The sequence below is a fragment of the Thermobia domestica genome, chromosome 9 (genome assembly GCF_964235325.1).
Source record: "Thermobia domestica chromosome 9, izTheDome1.hap1.1, whole genome shotgun sequence".
NCBI lineage: Eukaryota > Metazoa > Arthropoda > Insecta > Zygentoma > Lepismatidae > Thermobia > Thermobia domestica.
The window spans coordinates 87883162-87906856 of NC_137462.1; the positions used below are offsets into that span (position 1 = coordinate 87883162).

The following is a 23695-nucleotide window of genomic DNA, read 5'->3' on the forward strand; positions in this document are numbered from 1 at the left end:
TATTATTTTTTGGCGGGCTTACTTTTGCACCTAGAAGATTGATATTTTGCACATACATTCAGTGTACTCCTTAGTATTCTACAGATATATTTCATATCTCTGCGGTGCCCCAAGTTGTGTTCAAACGGGTAAAAAGGTTTTAAAAAGGGATATTTTAATAAATCCCTTTATCGAGATTTTCCCGCCTCATATACATGATGAAGACATGTGATTGGTAACGTAAGAAAGTACTTTCCATTGTGAAGAGAATGAGGTACGAACCATGATCCTAGGATAAATAGGGATGTCTTAGAAAATTTCCCGTTTATGCGGGAATTTGGTGTATTGTGGGGATATTCTTAGCACATGTGTTAATATATATATATATACCTTACTGTTCTAAATAGAAGCTTTAAATTTTGTAGACATATTCACTATGCCCTTAACATTTTTCAGTTGATTTTGAGATCTGTGTCTTAACACAGGGGGGAGGGTTCCAGAAATGCTAAAAAAAAGGAATATTTTAACAAAAATGGCATCTTTTTCAATTTTTCCCGGATCAGATAGATGACGGAAACATATGAATGGTACCGTTTGAAAGACAGTTATATTCTGATGAGAATGAAGTGTAAAACGACCCTAGGATGTCTCAGAAAATTTTTATATTACATCCGAATCTTTTTGAGTCATCTGGGCCACTATGGGGATGTTCTTAGCTGATTGGTAATTTGTTTTTTCCATCCTCACTATTCAAGATAGAAGCTTGAAATTTTGTACACACGTTTCGTACACAATTTAGTATTTTTCAGTTTATTTTGAGATCTGTGTGTTAACACAGGGTGTTCCGGACGGGACCCAAAATAGAAAAAAAAGGATTTTTTCTACCAAAAGCCTTATTTTTTCCCTCAAACTTTCCGTTTCACGGACATGATAGGGAAATGTGAATGGTGCCGTTTTAACAAAGCGTATAATAAGGAAAGGAAATTTCAAATGTAATTTCTGGTATCACTATCAGGTTAACTTTTCAGAGGTTAACAGGATTTTCCACTAGTGTTATGTTCTTCCAATGAATTCAATTTGATTATGAGATTTAAACTGACTGTTACTTCTTTTTTAATTAAAATTCGTAGTTTCATGAATGGGCAATGAAAGAAACATAACTCAGCATGTCAGAAGGCTACTGATGATGTGTCAGTAGAGACAAGAGACACACCTACTAGAAAACATGCTACAGGCTAAACCAGTAACGTCTTAGTTACTGTTCCATTTTCATTTTTTTAAGAACATGAGTCGTGTACTTATGTAACATCCTATATGACTGAGAAAGTAAACCTGATAGCGAAATTCTGATTTCAGATTTGAATTTAACATGGTAAATTGCTATAGACCTACAGACTTTTATCCCAGAAATATAACTTTTTTAGAATATTGTAATTATACATCACAAGAACAGTTTTCATATTTTTGTACCTAATTCGAAACGTCCACGTATTTGTTCGTTTGCAAAATATATCTTTAATAATTAAAAACAGGGAAATGTAAGTGAACAATTCTTTCAGATGATTTTAAAATGAAACTTTGGATGTCTTCCCGTTTGGCCTTTTCCCATTTCGCCTTGTGCCTGTTTTCATTACTTCAGGTTATGATGCTAAGATAGTATATGCTAATTTGATTGTAAGGCGAAACAGGAATTCCCGTTTGTCCTTTCCATTTCGCCTTACACCAGTAAAGGTGATTTTTAAGTTATGATAGGGAAATTTAGTGTCATTTTGGAAAACATTTGTAATGCTAGTAGTATTTACGTTTGAACGAACAGAATAGCGTATAATCAAAGCAAGTATTCAGAATTTTGTGTTATCTGCGTCATTTGTTTAAAAAATTGCTCATGTAGCCTTTTGGTCACAGAGGCTCTCATGTAAAGTGGAATATTTTCACTCTGTCTTGCATCACATTAATAAACCTCGATTTCATAGTTTTGTTAGTGTTGTAAATTTATTCCATCGTTTTCACACCCTTGACAACCCTGTATATCAGATGTACAATATACAATTTAGGCCACTCAATTTATGAGATCCATCTAAACTATGTCACAACCATTATGAGAAAATAGTTACAAAAATAAGGCCTTCAAATAATATATCTTACAAGTCAAAAAAGGAAAAGAACTCAATTTATTACACCTAGGTACATAGCTTTTTTTTACAGGTTGCTCTACAAGAGCAGTTTTGCCATTTTCACTAAAGCTAAAATCCCAAATTATCTTTGGTAAAATAATACAACATGGGTCAATGTTAGAAAAATTGTACCGATAGCAAATCTAGCGATGGGAAACACAAGACTTTACAGAGAGAGAGAAAAAAAAGTGGAAATTACCAACTCAGATTATAAATCAAACTTTGTATGTCTATGTTCTCTGAATCTTTCTATCGCTTTTTTATAATATATTTTAGTATACTAATTTATGCCCGTTTGGCCTTTTTCCGTTTCGCCTTATGCCCTCAAAACATTTTGCCATACAACCGATAAGGATGTTATCTTAAGGCGGAAAGGGAATTCTCGTTTGGCCTTTTCCTGCTTGACCTTATAACATACAAGGGAATTTTCACTCTGTTTCTATAACAAAGAGGGATTTATCTTATTCTCAACTGCAACGGCTCTTCTATTCCAGATAAATTAAACTCAAATATCTTAGAAGAACATAAATTTTATTATCACACCCGAAATAGCATATCAAGTTTCTATGTGGATATAATATGAAACAGCATCAGTATATGAAATTACATCAATTTCATTGTTCTTAAGTCTATCTTTTAGGCGGTGAATCCTGTCGTCAAACCGTCTCTACTTTAGCTTTCTAAGTGTTTTCTGATAACCCACTTGAAGAAGTACTCGCAATCTTTCATTTTCACGTTGCCTGTCTTTCATTAATTCAATGAAAGAATATATGTCTAATTGATCCCTTGATGCCTTTCTTCGTAATTTGACGTGCCACTGTCCTGCATTGTTAGTCATTTGTTCTTGATCGTTTTCAAAGTGATTCCACAAGTCACTGCAAATAGGTAAAAATACATCATTAGCACATTAAAAATTCAAAGGATTGCAGGAGAATCTACGTTGGAAAGTAGATGGCAAAATTTTGGGTGAACCTAATTTATTTCTTTTGCAAAGCAAAAGAATGTGTTCTTTTGATAATTTACAAATCAGTGAATGTAGAATCTTCAATACATGCACGTCGCAAGAAAATCTATATTACACTTTACATGAGGTGTTAATGGAAAAAATGCTATACTGTAGAGTGCTCGGGATAGCTTAATTAATGATTTAATAATAAAAAACAACTTGCGCTAAACGCCATCTATTTATGTAGGAAAGAAAACATACTTACAGAGAAAATAGCGTGTCACCATCATCCAGCCAAGTGTCTATAAGATAATCATGGAACTCCTCCTTACATAGAACGTCAGGCGCATCTTCTTGCAAACGTACAAACACTACATCTAAATGGGAAGTTGGTACCAGAGGCAGTGCTGCTGCATGTCGAATCCATCTTTTTACTTCAGTGTTCTCGTTGTACAGTTGAGAAAATTCTAACTGCTGAACCTTCCTCCAAACAGACTGAGAGAAGTGGAAGGAACATCTTGTGATTTTAACCAGGAAGTACTTTATTTATAGCATTGATTGCTACTTTCTTAAGATCAGTAGAAACTTCTTTCAATTTGAAACGCAGTCCAAATTTCTCAGCTTCTTCCCTGATTACCTCCAGTAATCTTACATGTGTCTCTTGCTTTTTACTGGGCAATATGCAGAAGAAAAGAACAAATACCTGGCCGAAATATTTTCCAATGCAGGATGTACATTTGGGAGAAAAGGAGAGGTACAGTCTTAAGTGTCCCATCCATTACAATCCTGTCGCACTGACACATAATTTCCAAAGTTCCAATAGCGCCGAAAACCTGTTGAAGATAAAAAGACTAGTATAAATAACACAGACATTCTAAAGAAAATGCTTTAATATTAATATTCTTACTCCTATTACTATTGTCATAACAGATTTTCACGATTTCAAAAAGAAAAAAAGGAAAGAAGAAGAACGTAAGAAATGATAAACTATTTTCTTGATTACTAAAATATAACTTACAAGAATTCTACTGGTGTCATCGCCTTCATCCCCCAATAAAAGTTTTTGCCGTCCTGCGTTTCGCTCCACGATCCTTCCACATTCAATTTACTCAATCTTTGCGATAGTGGTGCCCGGTTCATGCTCGTACGTTATATAGAGAGTATTTGACGGCACCAAAAATAGGGACAATAGATGCAGTTTCACCACAGTAATTTCCCTTAGCAATCTTCTTCCTGGAGAGAAGAAAATAAACTCATTTTAAACATCAACATCAAAAAAAAATGTCGTACTTTCCCTCGAGAAAGTAAAGACAGACGGAATATTGCTTAACGACGACCGGTTAATTGTGTTACACTATAAATAAAAAAAGGACTATGTATTTGTGTGCTAGCTAGGATGCCATTTAAGAAAAGTTCCACATCTAAAGGTCTAAAATAACTTTTGGAGAAGTTGCAAGAGTAAAGTTTAGAAACATACAGAGGAGCTTCAGTGTCAAAATTACTTATACCTTATTACAACTATTAAACTATTATATATAGTTACCTATGCTTACCTATAACTTTTAGTAATTGTTGATGTTCGTTCTTCCGCCGCTCTCTTCTTCATATGTGAGGTACAAATACAAGGCTACATGAGCAATTTTTTACACAGTGACGCAGATAACACAAAATTCTGAATACTTGCTTTGATTATAGCTATTCTGTTCGTTCAAACGTAAATACTACTAGCATTACAAATGTTTTCCAAAATGACACTAAATTTCCCTATCATAACTTGAAAATCCCCTTCGCTGGTGTAAGGCAAAATGGAAAGGACAAACGGGAATTCCTGTTTCGCCTTACAACCAAATTAGCATATACTATCTTAGCATCATAACCTGAAGTAATGAAAACAGGCACAAGGCGAAACGGGAAAAGGCCAAACGGGAAGACATCCAAAGTTTCATTTTAAAATCATCTGAAAGAATTGTTCACTTACATTTCCCTGTTTTTAATTATTAAAGATATATTTTGCAAACGGACAAATACGTGGACGTTTCGAATTAGGTACAAAAATATGAAAACTGTTCTTGTGATGTATAATTACAATATTCTAAAAAAGTTATATTTCTGGGATAAAAGTCTGTAGGTCTATAGCAATTTACCATGTTAAATTCAAATCTGAAATCAGAATTTCGCTATCAGGTTTACTTTCTTAGTAATATAGGATGTTACGTAAGTACACGACTCATGTTCTTAAAAAAATGAAAATGGAACAGTAACTAAGACGTTACTGGTTTAGCCTGTAGCATGTTTTCTAGTAGGTGTGTCTCTTGTCTCTACTGACACATCATCAGTAGCCTTCTGACATGCTGAGTTATGTTTCTTTCATTGCCCATTCATGAAACTACGAATTTTAATTAAAAAAGAAGTAACAGTCAGTTTAAATCTCATAATCAAATTGAATTCATTGGAAGAACATAACACTAGTGGAAAATCCTGTTAACCTCTGAAAAGTTAACCTGATAGTGATACCAGAAATTACATTTGAAATTTCCTTTCCTTATTATACGCTTTGTTAAAACGGCACCATTCACATTTCCCTATCATGTCCGTGAAACGGAAAGTTTGAGGGAAAAAATAAGGCTTTTGGTAGAAAAAATCTCTTTTTTCTATTTTGGGTCCCGTCCGGAACACCCTGTGTTAACACACAGATCTCAAAATAAACTGAAAAATACTAAATAGTGTACGAAACGTGTGTACAAAATTTCAACCTTCTATCTTGAATAGTAAGGATGGGAGAAACAAATTACCAATCAGCTAAGAATATCCCCATAGTGGCCCAGATGACTCAAAAAGATTCGGATGTAATATAAAAATTTTCTGAGACATCCTAGGGTCATGTTTTACACTTCATTCTCATCAGAATAGAACAGTCTTTCAAACGGTACCATTCATATGTTTCCGTCATATATCTGAGGCGGGAAATATTGCAAAAAATGGGATTTTTGTTAAAATATCCCTTTTTTAGCATTTCTGGACACCCCCTCCCCCCTGTGTTAACACACAAATCTCAAAATCAACTGAAAAATGTTAAGGGCATAGTGAATATGTCTACAAAATTTAAAGCTTCTATTTAGAACAGTAAGGTATATATATATATATTAACACATGTGCTAAGAATATCCCCACAATACACCAAATTCCCGCATAAACGGGAAATTTTCTAAGACATCCCTATTTATCCTAGGATCATGGTTCGTACCTCATTCTCTTCACAATGGAAAGTACTTTCTTACGTTACCAATCACATGTCTTCATCATGTATATGAGGCGGGAAAATCTCGATAAAGGGATTTATTAAAATATCCCTTTTTAAAACCTTTTTACCCGTTTGAACACAACTTGGGGCACCGCAGAGATATGAAATATATCTGTAGAATACTAAGGAGTACACTGAATGTATGTGCAAAATATCAATCTTCTAGGTGCAAAAGTAAGCCCGCCAAAAAATAATATGCCCACAGTACCATAAATTCCCGTTTAAAACAAGATCTCAGGTAAAAATTTCCTGAGACATCCTTATTTATACTAGCATTATGGTTCGTACCTCATTCTCTTCAGAATAGAACAGCCTTTGAAACGGTGCAATTCGCATGTCTCCGTCGAGTATCTGAGCGGGAAAATCGAGAAAAAAGGAAGTTTTGTTATAGGTGCAAAAGTAAGTACCTCAAAAAATAGTAAAAATAGGCCTAACAAAAAATTCTTTAGTTTTAAGTTATGACGTATCACACCCTATGTTTCGACCCAGAAAGACGTAAAACCATATGTAACGTGTTCTGGAACGCTTCCACTCTAGAAAAAAAGCTTTATTAGTACTTTTTAAATCGAATAATGAAAATACAACCATAACGTATAAACATATACGATATATATATATATATATATATATATATATATATATATATATATATATATATATATATATATATATATATATAAGGGTTAATGCCATCCTACTGTTTTTAACCTTCAATTTATTTCCTGCTCAATAATAGGCATGCCCGTGTTTTGTCAATATTTACTTCAATATCACGAAATGGGGGCTTTTGGCCCGATACTCTAACAGAAACATCACAATTACGTGACCATGTGTGACTTTTAGTAGATACTCTACTGTTGGTGTGTGCAGGACAAGGGCGGAGTTTTCTGTGTAACTTTGGAGGGCCCTATGAAAGATATACATTAGTAGAAAGGAAAATGAATGACCATGTACTGTAGAAATAGGAGAACCTGTTTCAACTTAGCAAATTGGCCCCCCTCGTTAGAGGGCCATTTCAACTTTGGGGGTCCCAGACCACTAAACCCGCAGGATCGACGCCCTTGGTGCAGGAATAACAACTTATGAGAGCTAAATGAAGTTTTTCTAAATAATCAACCTTCACCTAATAAGAATATTCAGTATTAATAATAATAAAAGTAATAATAATAATAATAATAACAGCGGTTCGGAGTTCAGGCATGCATCGGATATATTTAATGAAAACCAAGCAGCCAACACCATTTTTGCTTTAAAGCTGAAATTATTTTCGAAATCATACGTACTTATATGTAAATTGCTAGCATGAGTCACTTGCATGCAGTATGTACTGTAGTTAACCTAAATATTTGTTCACTCCTTTGTGGATTTGTGCAGGAAAGGAAATGAAATGAAATGAAATTCTTGAGTTTTACGTCCTACGGTTATGCCGGTTAGGCTAAAGGAGACGGTGGTGATGAGTAATGAATGAAATGGTGGAATGAAGAAGGTGGGAGGAAACCTGAGAACCCCGAGAAAACCCACGCACACGGTGTTTGTCCACCACAAAGTTCACATGGCGGGGGCTGGAATCGAACCCGGGACCCCAAGCACCAGAGGTGAACGCTCTACCACTGAGCCACTTCGGCCCCCTGCAGGAAATGAGTTCCTTCTGAGAATCTCTTATGTCTGTCTCTTTCCTTGTTGCTATTTTTGTTTTGCTAACGGTACTGTTTTTTTAATAACTACATACTTCCACTACCTAACACAATAATATCGTATTTTAATATACACTTACCTCCGTTTTTCTTAGCAGTTCTCTCCAGCACTAGACAAACGAACACACACAATAACAAGTCAGAATTCGCTCCACAACAACACGAAAACCAGTCGAGCATGCGCAGTAAGTGCTGGAGACTAGCTTCAAACAAAACACGACAGGTGACGCTCACATCAAGAAGAAATGCATCAGTACCGATGCAAAAGTCTGCATCAATTGAGTAATCTTAAACCACAATGCATTTATATGTCTCAAATGACCCATTTTTTATTTTCGATCGTTCTTTAGGGTTGAAAATGCTGCGCATCAGTGACAAAAACGAAATTTATACATATTAACGCGCCATTTGATGCACGTAAATGTTTCAAATATCCTATGATGCACTTGTAGTTCTGTGTGATGCTAGCCATAGAAACAACACGCCAGAGGGAACACAAGGACAAGCGCCCCTGCGGTTTTGCCTGTCTCCATGACTGCTTTTCCCCAGACATGTTGTATTGTAATGTAGGTCAAATCTGTATAAAACTTTTTTCATAAAAGAAATGCTACACCTCGAAAAAAAATATCTGCCCCTCCGCTTACCCCAAGATTAAACTTGAAGTCATCACTCGCTCAGTGAGAGTTTTGGAAGGTGCATATGTACTAAAAGGACGAGTTGTTACAGTCTGGATTCCAGATTGTGAGAAAAATCTAAGAAAAATAATGAAATTTATACTCTAATATAATCTATTATTCGAATATATGTTTATAAATACTTACTTGAAAAGATACAAGTATTTCAGCGTCTTTTCGATTTTAACTTTATTCTCTAGAAGATCACCCTGAAGTATACCTGCAGGATCAAGGTATAATGTTGCCTAAAATGCAAAATATATATATATATATTTACTTTTTTGTAGATCTCTTGTAACCATTATTCATATTTGGCTTTTAGACATCCAAACTATGCTATTCATAATTGTCCGCCCGTTCGTCTGTTGACAGGTATCAAAACAAAAATGGTAAGAGATGTCAAGATGAGTTTTTTGCAATTGATTCAGCATGCTAAAAATGGTTTTCACCCCCTCCGTTAATCCTCTATTCAGACCGGAAGTGGAATTTACCATGTATGTCCATGTGTCCGTCCGGAAGACAAAGTCTTAAGAAGTACGTGATGAATCAACATCAAATTTAGTCAAGATGTAGCCAGGATCAAAAGTTAGAAAGCGAGTCCGTCGATGAGATGATATTCAAATCAAAATGGTAGAATCAATCACTACCGGTTTTAATATTGATCGATATAGATTAAAAAACGGTAATTGATAGCGAGAAGCAGTTTCCTACAATCGATTAAGAGCCTCAAGTTTGCATTTTCTGTCAAACTTTAACTCTCTACTTAAACCGAAAGTGATAGCAATTCAATATAACTTCCGGTTTCAATATTCATCAACATAGAGAGAAAACTATAAAAATATAACAAGATTTTTTTTTTTTTTTTTAGTATTCGTTTGTCATTTCAAGAATAGGTATTACCTTATCCCTTAACTCCCTACTGAAATCAGAAGTGAGAGAAATCAACCACTTCAGGTTTTTAACGTTGATTGCTATAGAGTTAAAACGGTGAGTGATAGCGAGAATTGATATTCTGAAATCAATAAAGCGTCTCAAGAATATATTCTACCTCCATTCTAATCTCTTTGCTAAAACCAGAAATGGTAAGGGTACAGTATTTGAAGTTTTTCATCTTCATTGAGAATAAGCAGTCCGCCCAAACAAAATAACCGTCTCCCCTATCCTCAGAGCATAAAGTGGGCCGGTTAACTACATATATATCTTTATATATATATATATATATATATATATATATATATATATATATATATATATATATATATATATATATATATAATATCTATGTAAAATTCTTTGTATATTATAAATATACTTAATTTTGGTGTTTAAAACTTTCATTTTTATTGTTGACACAGTCTTGGAAAAATCGTGGCCACCTTGTGTCTTTTAAATGACTTATTGTCATAATTATACAAAGTACGAGATTTTAGTATTTGTCAGCCTAAAGAAACACTTCAGTTGACCACAAATTATTATGTCTGTTTAATTGTATTTACAGTTATAATATAGAATTTTACAAAGAAAAAATGGTCGAAGATCTTTCCATACTTTACTATACCAACGTTTAGTCTAGGTACAATAATAGACTAAATCCCTCTCTTTTTGCCGAATTTGTTGATGCTATGTCATATTGCTGCATCTTAGCTTAATGGTAAAAATGTTTAATATTTAATTGCACTCACTCAAAGTTTTCTTTACTTAGCTTGTGGCTATAATCTGTGCTCAACCACGCTGTTTTGCATTATAATATCTTGTCATTAACACTATAGGCAGAGCCACTACCAAGTGTTAGATATGATGCTATAGATTAATTTTTAGAATACTACTAGCATCAATTACCCGTTTCGCTGGGTTAAATTAAGAAAAAAATAGTAATATGTTTCGTTAGTCAGTCACTTTTTACTATTACTTTTTCATTTTGATTATATATATATATATATATATATATATATATATATATATATATATATATATATATATAGGCTATATATATCCCTCCCACAATTTTTGCGGGTCTGAATTTGGATTTAAATGGCATCAGAAATGTCATTGTTCATCTCAGCGACCTCAAAAACTATAAATTCGACACTAATATCGGTAATTTTCTATCATTTGTAAATGTCTTTCCCATCCTTTAAGTTACATCGTCAAAGTTATATCATAAAAATCATCTCATGTTCGAACTTCATCTAGGTTGAAAATTTGATTGAGATCGGTCCGGTGGTTCAAGAGCTATTAAGTTTTATTTATTTTTATATATCTCCCCTCCTACCTCCGCCCCTAAGTTCTATCGTCAAAGTGGACAGATAAATACCTTCCCAGGCCCGAACCTCATCTATGTTGATAATTTGATCGAAATCAGTTCGGTAGTTCAAGAGCAATTAAGTTTTATTTATTTTTATATATCTCCCCCTCCTACCTCCTCCCCTAAGTTCTACCGTCAAAGTGATACGATAAAGACCACCCCAGATCCGAACTTCATCCATAGTGAAAATTTGATTAAGATCGGTCCTGTGGTTAAAGCGTGATGAAGTCACAAAGACAGTCACTTTTGTTTTTATTCTTTTTACATGTATCTCCCCCCTATCCCTCCCCTAGGTTGCACCGTAAAAATGAAATAACGAAAACATCCCAGGCCTGAACCTTACCTATGTTGAAAGTTTGTTCGAGATCGGTCAGGTGATTCAAGAGTTATTAAGTTTTATTAATTTTCATATATTTCCCCTCCTCCCCCTCCCCTACATCTACTGTCAAAATGGAATGATAAAAAAACTTCCCAGGTTTGAACTTCATATATGTTGAATATTTTATTAAGATCGATCGGGTGTTTCAAAAGTAACTAATTCACGAACATAGTCACTTTTATTTTTATATTTATTGATTTTTATATATCTCCCCCTTTACCCCTTTCCCTACGTTGCTCCGCCAAAGTGAAATGATAAAAATCATCCCAATCCCGAACCTCATCCACATTGAAAATTTGATCAAGATCGGTCGGATGGTTCAAGAGTTATTAAGTTTTATTTATTTTATCTATGTCCCCCTCCTCCCTCGCCCCTAAGTTATACAGTCAAAGTAAATACTCAAAAACACTCCCAGACCAGAACCGCATCTACGTTGAAAATTTGATCGAGATCGTTCGGGCGGTTCAAGAGATTAAGAGTCACAAATATAGTCACTTTCAATTTTATAATATAGATAAGCAGGGTAATTTCACACTGGCGTACATCAGGTTAGTCATATCGATAAAAGAAAAATAATAATTTTATCGCTACAAGCGGAGGGAGAAAACTTAGAATATACCTTAGAATATACTAATTCTTATATACTGTAACTGCAAGTATGTAATTTACAATACCCAGGCTCTTAGTATACCAGACCAGAGCTGGATTAACCCACCTGGAGGCCCGGGGCTAGAAAAAAGTATTTGGGCCCTGCTGACTTCACCTAATACATTTCCGTGAAAGTACAGTAGGGATGTTAAGGGAATATGTTTCATATTATTTATCATATTTTATGATGATGATTGTATCTTCATGATTCTTTTTAGATAGCCAGTTAGAGATTTTGATCAGAGTGGAGGCTCCTGTCCACCTGGAGGACCGGAGCTATAGCCCTCCTAAGACCCCCCCCCTTAATCCGGCCCTGCACCAGACAGCATATTTTCTGCATAAAAATATTGCATAAATATTGGCGAATAAAATATTGCATATACTGACGGCTCTTGAAACAGATGAGATCAGTAAAAAAATAATTTTATCTTTACAAGCTAAGGAAAGAGATCTTAAAACAAGATGTCTTTCCTTAACTTGTAGAGTTATATATATAATTTTTTTACCAATGTTATTTCCTTTACGAGTCGCTAATATACACAATATCCTATTATACAGAAGATTGATAATTCTGCTAAAGTGTTACCGGCAAGTAACTTACATACCTACAGAAAGCTTGACTTCCGAACTTGTGTGCAAATTGTCTGCAAGTGAACTTGATATTGATTTCATCTTTAGAATCAAACTTGCAGCACACTTGAACTATTAATTGAGTGCCTGAGAGTGAGAAGGGGCTATGCCACACAACCTAAAATTTTGATGTAGATACAGTTCCTGTTGTTGCTGCTAACCATTTTGTCAATTATCCTGTTGATATTTGAAAGCAATTAAGCCATTGCCCAATAACAATAACCATACGTTATGCATTTTGTACTAGTCTAATAAAACTTCATTTTTCTCAAAACTAACTGTTTGTGGCTTAGCCCCTTCTCACTTTCAAGCACTCAATTGTGAGTCTCCTCAAGTATACCATGACTTTGCTAACTAGCTTCAAGTGTTCTGGTACACTTGCAGGAAACTTCTACACTTAGGCTACTTCGTAAGCTTGTTGCAAGCCAGAGTTGGCATGGGTCAATGAAAACTTGACCCACGACCCACTGACCCACCACCCCCATGACCCACCACCTACCGTGACCCACTCTGACCCACTACCCACCATGAATCATGCCGACCCACCACCCACCATGAACCACTCTCACCATTGTGACCTACTCTGACAAACCAAAATCCATCGTCATCAACTCTCACACATAATCCACATTCTCCTCTCTACTACTAAAGAGTTTACACTTGTAATAAAACAAGGCTATGAAATTATCACTAATCGGAGTTTGAATTTCTACGGTCAATCGCTCAAGCACCACTCTGTTACAATAACAGTCGATCTGACCTTTACGATATAAAATGGTAAATTGTTTGTCATGGACCAAATTACGATGAATTTCAATTAATTTATCATGGTATAATTATTTCCTTGTTGAGTTATAGATACTTTTCAGTGGAAAAATTATGGAATTTGAAAGTCCTAAATCAAGGTAAGTAGACCAACGAAAAGGGAAAAAAAGTGTAAAATTTCCCATATTGTTATGCGTACAGTCCAAACTTAAAATTTCCAAGTAATTAAGCTTACAGTACAAATTTTATGTCTATTTTCTCACAATTTTATGGCTTGATTGCATTGTGCTCTGAACGCTCCATATAATAAACATTAATTTCTGCAATTATTATAGTAGTAAGCAATGGATATTTGAAGCGAAGCAATTTTTTGTTTCTGAATTAATAATTGTTTCTGATTTTTTCTCAACTAATATCGATCGTTTTCGATTATCTTTACAAACCAACCCACTACCAATTTTTTCATATATAGAAAGTGCCAACCTCCCCATAAAGGAGAATTTTAAAAAAATGCTAGGACACGTTCTGTTTATTTTCAATGAAGAGTTAATATACTGAATTTCAGCTCCGTAAGTTTAACAGCTTTTTTTTTTTTTTTGACAAAATTTCGGATCCCCACTACCCCCTTAGGATATATATTATAATGAAAGCGATATGATAACATCCCAGTTTTGGATTAAGGCCTAACTATATACTAAAAGTCTTTTTTTTTTTTTGACTTTGCAATTTGGTCGTGATGATCAGGCACACACAGTTACATTCAATTTTTTATATAATAATTTATATATTACAGTGATTCAAAAATGTATTTTTTTTTCAGTAGTTAGCTCCTCTAAAAACTCTCAGACTATATGCCTCGAAAGTCAAGTAGTAGTATAAGCCCTATTGCTATTATTACAATTGCAAATATCAATATCCAAAAGTGCCTGAAGTTCTTTTTTCACTTAGATATACTCATCTCAGGTAAGTAGACAGAAACAAATGGAAAAGAAAGGGAAATTGAGGCCTTGAAATTAAAAGTAAACAAATTCACTTATGTGCAGAAGATACTGTCTACAATATAGTGAACAGATTAGATCCGTAGGTCAGAGTGAGTCGGTGAGTCGCAGTGGGTCATGGTGGGTGGTGGGTCGCAGTGAGTCACGGTGCGTAGTGGGTCGCAGTGGATCACATGTTGTTGACCCACGACCCACTGACCCACTCAGAAAACTTGACCCACTGACTCATTCCATTTCTGTTGCAAGCACATTTTGTACTGATCTCATTTTCTATATAACGTGTGCAGCACACTTTCCATTATCAATATCTATGAATGGTTGCTACAAGTGCATTTAAATATCATTGCAAAATCTTGGCAAGATCGTTATTTGGGACGAGATACTCTCAAAATGGGTGTTTGTTAGCGGACAATGTACCGGCAAACTGACAAGTAAACCTTACGTTTGGGTAAATCGAGTTGCTGACTGAGACACATATGAGAAAGTAGTACTAAATGTGGTCAGTATTTCAGTGAAGTTGTAGGTGCGAAGCTCCAGGGGTTTAGGAGATACAGCTACCAGAACATCACATGGAAGTACAGAATAGTCTTCATAAAGTTGGAGGTAAAAGCTCTGTAAGACCTCTTGTAACGACAAAAGGTGAATAACAAATATATGGGTATACATTAGGACTTGAGGGAAGTCATATAGTAAGGGTATATCTGACGGCGGCCATCTTAAAATCCGCCATTTTGAATTAAGGTTAAGTTTTTAAAATAGGAATAGGGTCATGTGATACATGATTTAAGGCGCAAATTTAATCAGAAGAGCAATGGTCACGTTAATTTTGAGTTACGCATAATTGGTAAAAAGTTACAGGGAAATTAAATATTGTTGCAGCATATGTATTAGTCCTTTACCCCACCTTGTAAATTTTGTGTTAATTATAATAATTAAATAAAAAGCAGGTGGATAAATATTAGGTCTATGGTAAGAGTTGCCTTGATGGCGGCCATGTTCAAATCCGCCATTTTGAAGCAAACAAAAGTTTTAAACAAAACGCATAACAGTGATACCTTATTAACAGCAATTTTTACCATAAATCCAACGGTATAACCATTTTTGCTTTATCATTAACCAGCATTTGTTATCGCATAAACAAGTTGCTAATTTAAGGAAAAGTGACCAAAGAGGAATTGAGTCATAATTGAACTTGGGTCTTTCTTCCAGAAAAGTCCTCAATTAGTACAATCAATATGTAGTTCAGAAAAGAGTGCATGACTTGCACAAATGCTCTGCTCACAGTGAGCACACCTGACAAAGGCAATCGAGTTACATTTGACACATCTGTCGTTAACAATTCCGTCAAAGCAGTAGTCGTAAGGAGCGATCCATTTAATTTTGTGCTGGTTAATGATAAAGCAAAAATGGTTATACCGTTTGAGTTATGGTAAAATTTGCTGTTAATAAGGCATCACTGTTATGCGTTTTGTTTAAAACTTTTGTCTGCTTCAAAATGGCGGATTTGAACGTGGCCGCCATCAAGGCAACTCTTACCATAGACCTAATATTTATCCACCTGCTTTTTATTTAATTATTGTCATTAAAACAAAATTTACAAGGTGGGGGTAAAGGACTAATACATATGCTGCAACAATATTTAATTTCCCTGTAACTTTTTACCAATTGTGTGTAACTCAAAATTAACGTGACCATTGCTCTTCTGATTAAATTTGCGCCTTAAATCATGTATCACATGACCCTATTCCTATTTTAAAAACTTAACCTTAATTCAAAATGGCGGATTTCAAGATGGCCGCCGTCAGATATACCCTTACTATATGACTTCCCCCAAGTCCTAATATATACCCATATATTTGTTATTCACCTTTTGTCGTTACAAGAGGTCTTACAGAGCTTTTACCTCCAACTGTATGAAGACTATTCTGTACTTCCATGTGATGTTCTGGTAGCTGTATCTCCTACACCCTTGGAGCTTCGCACCTACAACTTCACTGAAATACTGACCACATTTAGTACTACTTTCTCATATGTGTCTCAGTCAGCAACTCGATTCACCCAAACGTAAGGTTTACTTGTGAGCAACAGAAACACCTACTTTGTGAGCCAATGTGACTATGAACCTTTGTCCCACTCGCCATGCTCATCAGATCTCACTCCGTCCGATTAGTTCCTCTCCCCAAAATAGGCATTTTGCGGATGATATGAAGGTTATTAAGGCGGTGGAAGCCTGCTTTACCTTCAATTTCGCAGACTTTTATGCAGATGTTATTAACGGATTGATCCATAGATATGAGAAATGCAAGGCAATACCAGATGGATATGTAAGAAAAGACATGTCCCTGAACCAAATTGCAGGTCATTAGTTCCCATCTACTATGATGGTGAAGAAAACAATTTTCTGGTCTCTCTTGTAGGTTTATCAAGACTATTGTTATAATGTTTCTTTAGCAGGAAAGAATCTTAATTGTATTACTGTGCCACACTTTATCAATATGACAGACATGCGATATTTACCTACCTATATTAAGATAAATAATGTATAAAATAAACGTAAAATATTGTGTTATGGAATTTTGCTATATGTATGTTACACTATATTAAATAAGTTTATCAGAAAGAGTAATAACTCAATAGATATGAGTAAGAAGAAATTTAAAACTAATATTTTAAATTAACACCACACAAACATATAAACTGTTCTTTAGCTGTAATATTCTTTGTCATTATCTTCAATACTTCGTGACTATTTGTAATACAATTATCTTTTTTATAATATATGCTGAATGTATTTTACTAGTAAAGGTGGATTCCAAGTCTATTAGAATATATCAAACATATTCGAAAAAATGTACTTCGAAAGTGACAAAATATTTGATGGATTGTTTAAAACACTACAATTTGTAACTTACATTTCACAAGGAAAAGAAGTTTAAAAATCTTATAGATTAATAAAAAAAAATATTTCGAAAAATTATCACTAAGAAATACACAATACAGAAATAAAACACTTGAATCTCACCTGCGCCATTACTAAATTAGAAAGTTGTTTCAGAAGATTGATAATTCTACTAGAGTTGCAATAGTAACGGCAATGAGACCACAAAAGAGCAATGTTATGCATCAATGGCTTAATAAATGGTCCTACTTCGCAAAATTCACTATTCTGAACAGAGTCGAAATACTTCATTACAGGTTTCATATAAATGACAATATGATGGGCTTCTGTTAAAGCTGCAAATCAAAACATTAAAAGTTATTTAAAGCAAATACCAGTTTATTACTTAAGTATTTTCATCAATAGTTATGCATGCATGCTTCTGAACAAAGTTCCTTTAAAATTTAAAAAATCAGTTTGTCACGGAAATACTGCAGGCTAGATCACCAAGCTCGAACCCACCGTAACGAACTTACTAAATATTCAGTATAATTTGACGTAAATGTCATTTGATTTTTGCTAGTTTTCCTTCTTTTTTATATGTTTTTTTGTACACAGAAGTTGTTCTGTTTCCATTTGAACAAGTTGAAATTTTTGCTTACCTGACCTTGCACCCCGTCACTGTCACTCATGCTTGATGCGATTGTAACAAGTATGGACTATTGAACGACATCTCAGTTTTCACAGCAACAAACTTTGTTATAACACTTCAATGGCCAAATCATCCAACAACTGATTACAGGATTTCCAGAAGCTCTTTACAGTGAGGGTCTGACTTGAAGAAAGGCGCCGTTTGAGATGTCCAAAATCACTGTAACTCATAGGATTAGCATTTGGACTCTTAACGGAATATCCTCGAACGGAATAATATGAATACTAGTTAGAGTTGCCATGCGTCTGTAGAAGGCCATCGATGTTCTGGCCTTGAGACGTGAAGGTTTGTCTTGGTCCAGTTCCACATGACGGATATTATTGCTATACAATATTGATACATCATCTATGTGAACTATGAATAGGACATATTCTTTTTAATCATCAGAATTAATTTGAATATTTTATTCAATCTCACGAATATTGAGCTATCTTCTATGGCAAAAGACAGTAGCAATTATAAAAACTTGTGATGAATGTGCATCAAAGTTACATTGCTTACTTTTATAACACCTCTCTGAAGTGATACTTTGAACTTTTCAACAATCACTTAAGTAGATATATGCTTTGTTCATTGTTAGAACAAAGTTTCAGCGTTCACTACCTTGATGGCGCCCGTACAGCCTTCTGTCTTTGCTCTTTTACTACACGATATACTGTGGTGTAACCGCATGATCACTGGCCTTGAGGGTTCTTTACAAAGGATTTAAAAGGAAGAAAAGGATTTAAAAAGTGGGTGAAAGAAGAAGGAAGTATTCCAAAGATTAAAGGATTGCTGAAGATTCACAAGAAAGATATTAAGCTAAGACCAGTATTGGACTGTAGGGGAAACTGTTTAGAACCATTAGAAGAAGAATTAAGAAAAATGGAAAAAGAAATACGGGTAGGTCAAGAGAGTCACCGGATAAAGAATACGGAGGAAGTGAAAAGAATGTTAGAGCGTATAGGGAATAAGAAGGATAAAACAATTATGTTTAGTATTGACGTTAAGGCAATGTTTCCGAGTATAAAGAGGGATTACATAGTGAAAGTCATAGAAGAAGAGGTGGAAGGGAAAGAAATAAGAGACTGGAAGAAAGAGAAAATAGTGAAAGCCTTGAGAGTAATATGGGACAATAGTTTTTGTACAATAGGGAACAAACTAGTCAAAATTAAGGAAGGACTATGTGTAGGTTTAAGATTAAGTCCAGTGTTGTCAGAACTGATGATGAAAAGATGGGAGCAGAAAGTGATAGAAGAAGGTGGAAACAACCTAATATTGTTTTGCAGATATGTGGATGACTGTTTGGGAGTATGGAGAGGAACAAAGAGACAACTGGAAAAATTCGTAAAGAAGATTGAAGATGAAGAGAGAGGAATAAGACTGGAAATGGAATTGGAGGTGAACAACATTATAAACTTCCTGAACATGACTATAGAGAGGAAAAATGGACGATTTACAACATGATGGTATAGGAAAGAATGTGCGGGAGGAGTTTACTGTCACGGAAAGAGTGATGTGGATTACAGCACCAAAAGAAACTTCATAAGGAATATGGAGAGGAAAATAGAAGAAATAGATACTGAAGAAGAGAAGAAGAAGGAGGACATAGAGAAGTTCCACAACCTACTAGAGCAGAACGGATACAACAAAGAGAAGTTAAGGAAGAACAGAATTGAAGAGAAAAGAAGAAAAGGAAGTAGAAAGGAAAGAAAGAAAGAGGAGGAGAACACATGGCAAGGGATAGAGAGCATTGGGGAGAAGACAGAAGTACTAAATAAAGAACTTACTTGGCAGAACTGGAGTAAATACGTACAGAAAAGGAGGGGGAAATTGGAAGTGATTAAGAAAGTGAAAAGTAGAACGAAGGAAATATGTGAGAAAGATGAAGATGTAGTGTATAAAGTGAAGTGTAAGGATTGTGATATGATATACATAGGGGAAACGGAAAAAACTTAAGGAGAGAAAACGCGTGTTGTTAGCGATGATATGAGACTTAAGAGAGAAAATAATGCCATATAAACATGTTAAAGAAACGGGGCATGATATAGGTTGGGAAGGTGTACAGAGGCTAGAAAGGGAGAATAGATCAATGATAAGGAAATAAAAGGAAGCACAAAGGATAAAGAAAGAGAAAAGTGACAAATTAATAAACTGGACAAGTGGTTTAATACATGAGCTATGGGATAAATTATTGGAACAAATTGAAGTAAAAGAACAAGAGTGAATATATTTATATGTGATTTATATTAATATATTTAATATTATATATAGTTTAATATTGTATATAGTTATACGTACTTATATAGAGTTTTATATATTGTTATATATTATAGTTTATTTTTTATGTCTATGTTTATATGTCTATACTTTTATATTGTTGTATTTATAATCAGTTGTATGTAGTATAGTCTGTGATTTACATCTAATAGGCATCAAGGGAAGATTAAGAGAAAGTCTTAAGGCAGTTGGTCAAGTATAAGCAACAGGTGTGTTACAGATGTCTGGAAAAGATAAACACAGGTGGGAGGGTAATTAAGTCAGGGCAGGTGGCCGACAGATGACGCCCGGAGAAGTACGACTCAGTTGGCTTCCCATGCACACAAGGAATTTGAGTACTTTCACTTTCAGTATAAATATCTATGCTCTAAGATATCTCTTTCAGTCAGTGCCTGATGAAGACAACGTGAAGTTGTCGAAACCGTTACACTGTAATTTAGTTTTTAATAAACAAGTGTATATCACTGCCTTCTACATCCGTCCGCTCCCTCTAGCTGCCTGCTCAATCAGCCAAAAAATGCGTGTACTTTTCGTCACGAATTCGCCACTAGATGGCAGGTCCTACCATGGCATCCTACCGTTTGACAGTCAATCCTGTAGCGTTGCAGTTTGACATTTGTACGTATACAATACATGTTAATCGAAAGAATGTAAAGAAATCTAAATGGTTTGCGTAAAGGATATAATATGCGGTAGTCATTGAAGTACCAAAAAAAATATGTTCAAATAGGAACACATTTGTTGATGTTACGGCTGAGGCACAAAAATGAAAGAATACGCACAATCATATATTGGCCTAAATAGAATATATATAGACCCTATATAATTTTATGCTCTCGTGTGAAGGAACTCTGATGCTATAAGTAAGGGTGCTGATCCTGGGGGCGGGGGTCCCGGCCCCCCGCATGGTACTTATGAATATGCGATATTTGATATAATTTGAATGCAATTTCTCTTAAAATCCTCATATATGTCTTCTGCATCTGAATGTCCCCCCCCCCTCCCAAATTTACTGAGAAATCGGCGCCATTAACTATAATTGTAATTATACAGGGTGGCTCAAAAGTAGGTATACGCCTACACCCCGGAATCGATCAGGTATATCATTCTAGCTTATAGGTTGATTTGTTTCGGCTGTTCCGAGCTTAAGATACAAAGACATTAAGAATAAATAATAAAGAAACTAAGTCTACCTTATGGATAGCAATAAGAAATGATATAAAAAGCAATGGATTGATTAGCAAGTTACTGTATACCTACTTTTGGGCTACCCTATATATAATAAGGAAGTTTAAACCCCAACACTAGTCATTACTAATACAAATGTGAAACACAAAGAATTGTACATTTTCTAATACACTTTCCAGACTTTGGGCTATCGCAAACCACACCACAACATGTTATATAGATTGTTTTTACTCTAAGCTAAATTGTACATTGTTTTAGTATTAAAATTAGTGTTGTCCACGATACGAAACAGCAACTGTCTATGAGAAACGAGATGAAAAAGCTGTCTCACAATATAGCAACAGCTTCTTGAGATGAAGTAGCTTAAATCTTGTCTCGAGAGCAACAATATTCAAAATATACAAGTGAGTATCGTTTCAGACAGTGAAACTACAGTAGACTTCCAAGCTATGCAAATTGAATACTATATTGAAGACATGGAGTACATTATTGGGGCTGAATCGATTACTGAGAAACCTTTCGCAAAATCTCTTACCGGTTTTGCTATATGAAAATCAACATTGAAACTGGACGTAGTACTGAATTTCTTCAACTTCCAGTTTTACTAAGATATAGGGATGCAGATGGGTTATTTCCCTGAGACCATGAATCAATTTCCGAAAACAGTTTGTAGCTACTATCACCGTTTTGAGTTATAAGCTTTACTGTTGAAGCCGGAAGTGGTCGAAGTAGTAGTGGTCCCCGTTCGCCCGAATGACTCATCCTCACTCTCTTTTATGACCGGGGTGAAAGGTCAATGACCTGGCCCGGGGTCAATGACCTAGGGGTACCTAGGACCACCCCCTCTAAATTTTGGCAGAGGTACCATGGCCCACCCCCTAAATTTTGGCAGGGGTACGTAGGACCACCCCCCTTAAATTTTGGAAATTGCCAAATCTAAAAATTTGGTATGGTAGCCTAGGACCACAGTATGTACCCCTATCAGTATTGGGTGTCTATGTCGTTCCCTTTTATGAGTAAAAAATTGCCAAAAATTCAAATTTCGGGGTTTTTTGACCTAATTTATCCCCTTTGATGAGGTGTTATTACCTTACATGGTTATATGGGCGTATACAGGGGTCCATTACCTTTCATAACATATGGGTATATTAATGCACCCCTTGAAAAATTTGGGAGGGGTACCTTGGCCCACCCCTTAAATTTTAGAAATTGCCCAATTTAAACATTTGGTATTATAGTACAGAACCCTAGTATGTATCATGATAAATTTGGATGGTCCACCTCGTTCCCTTTTAGGGGTATCAAATTGCCAAAATATAAACGTAAGCAATACGTAGTACCACGTGTTTGGTTTTGACCTAAGTTATCCCCTTGGATGAGGTCCTATTACCTTATATGTTTATATGAGCGTATACAGGAGTCTATTACCTTTCATAAAACATGGGTATATTGGTGCACCCCTTTAAAAATTTGGGAGGGGTACCTTGGCCCACCCCTTTATTTTTAGAAATTGCCCAATTTAAACATTTGGTATAATAGTATAGAACCCTAGTATGTATCACTATAAATTTGGGTGGTCCACCTTGTTCCCTTTCATGGGTACAAAATTACCAAATTTTAGTACAACCACGTGTTTGGTCTTTTCACCTAATTTATCGCGTTTGATGAGGTGTTATTATCCTATATGGTTATATGGGCGTATACAGGGGTTCATTACCTTTCACAAAACATGGGTATATTGGTGCACCCCTTGAAAAATTTGGGAGGGGTACCTTGGCCCACCCCTTAAATTTTGGAAATTGCCCAATTTAAACATTTGGTATAATAGTATATGACCCTAATATATATTACGATAACCTCGTTCCCTTTTAGGGGTACAAAATTGTCAAATTTTAGTACAACCACGTGTTTGGTCATTTGGACCAATTTATGCTTTTGGATGAGGTCCTACAACCTTATATGGTTATATGGTTATGTATGGGTGTCTATTTCCTATCATAAGAAATAGGTACATTTGTGCACTCTGGGAGGGGTACCTTGGCCCACCCCTTAAATTTTGGAAATTGCCCAATTTAAACATTTGGTATTATAGTACCGGACCCTAATATGTATTATGATAAATTTGGGTGGTCCACCTCGTTCCCTTTTAGGGGTACAAAATTGTC

General features: G+C 35.2%; 1 protein-coding gene across 1 annotated transcript in view; it reads right to left on the bottom strand.

Moving 5' to 3' along the window:
- Positions 1–23695, bottom strand: part of LOC145694826 (dynein beta chain, ciliary-like) — a 614922-nt gene that overhangs the window by 487508 nt on the left and 103719 nt on the right. The window contains exons 6-7 of the mRNA XM_081771484.1: positions 17516–17727; positions 8916–9013 (exon numbers count right to left, since the gene is read on the bottom strand). Coding sequence (XP_081627610.1) covers positions 8916–9013; positions 17516–17727 — 310 coding nt within the window. The remainder of the gene's footprint in view (positions 1–8915; positions 9014–17515; positions 17728–23695) is intronic.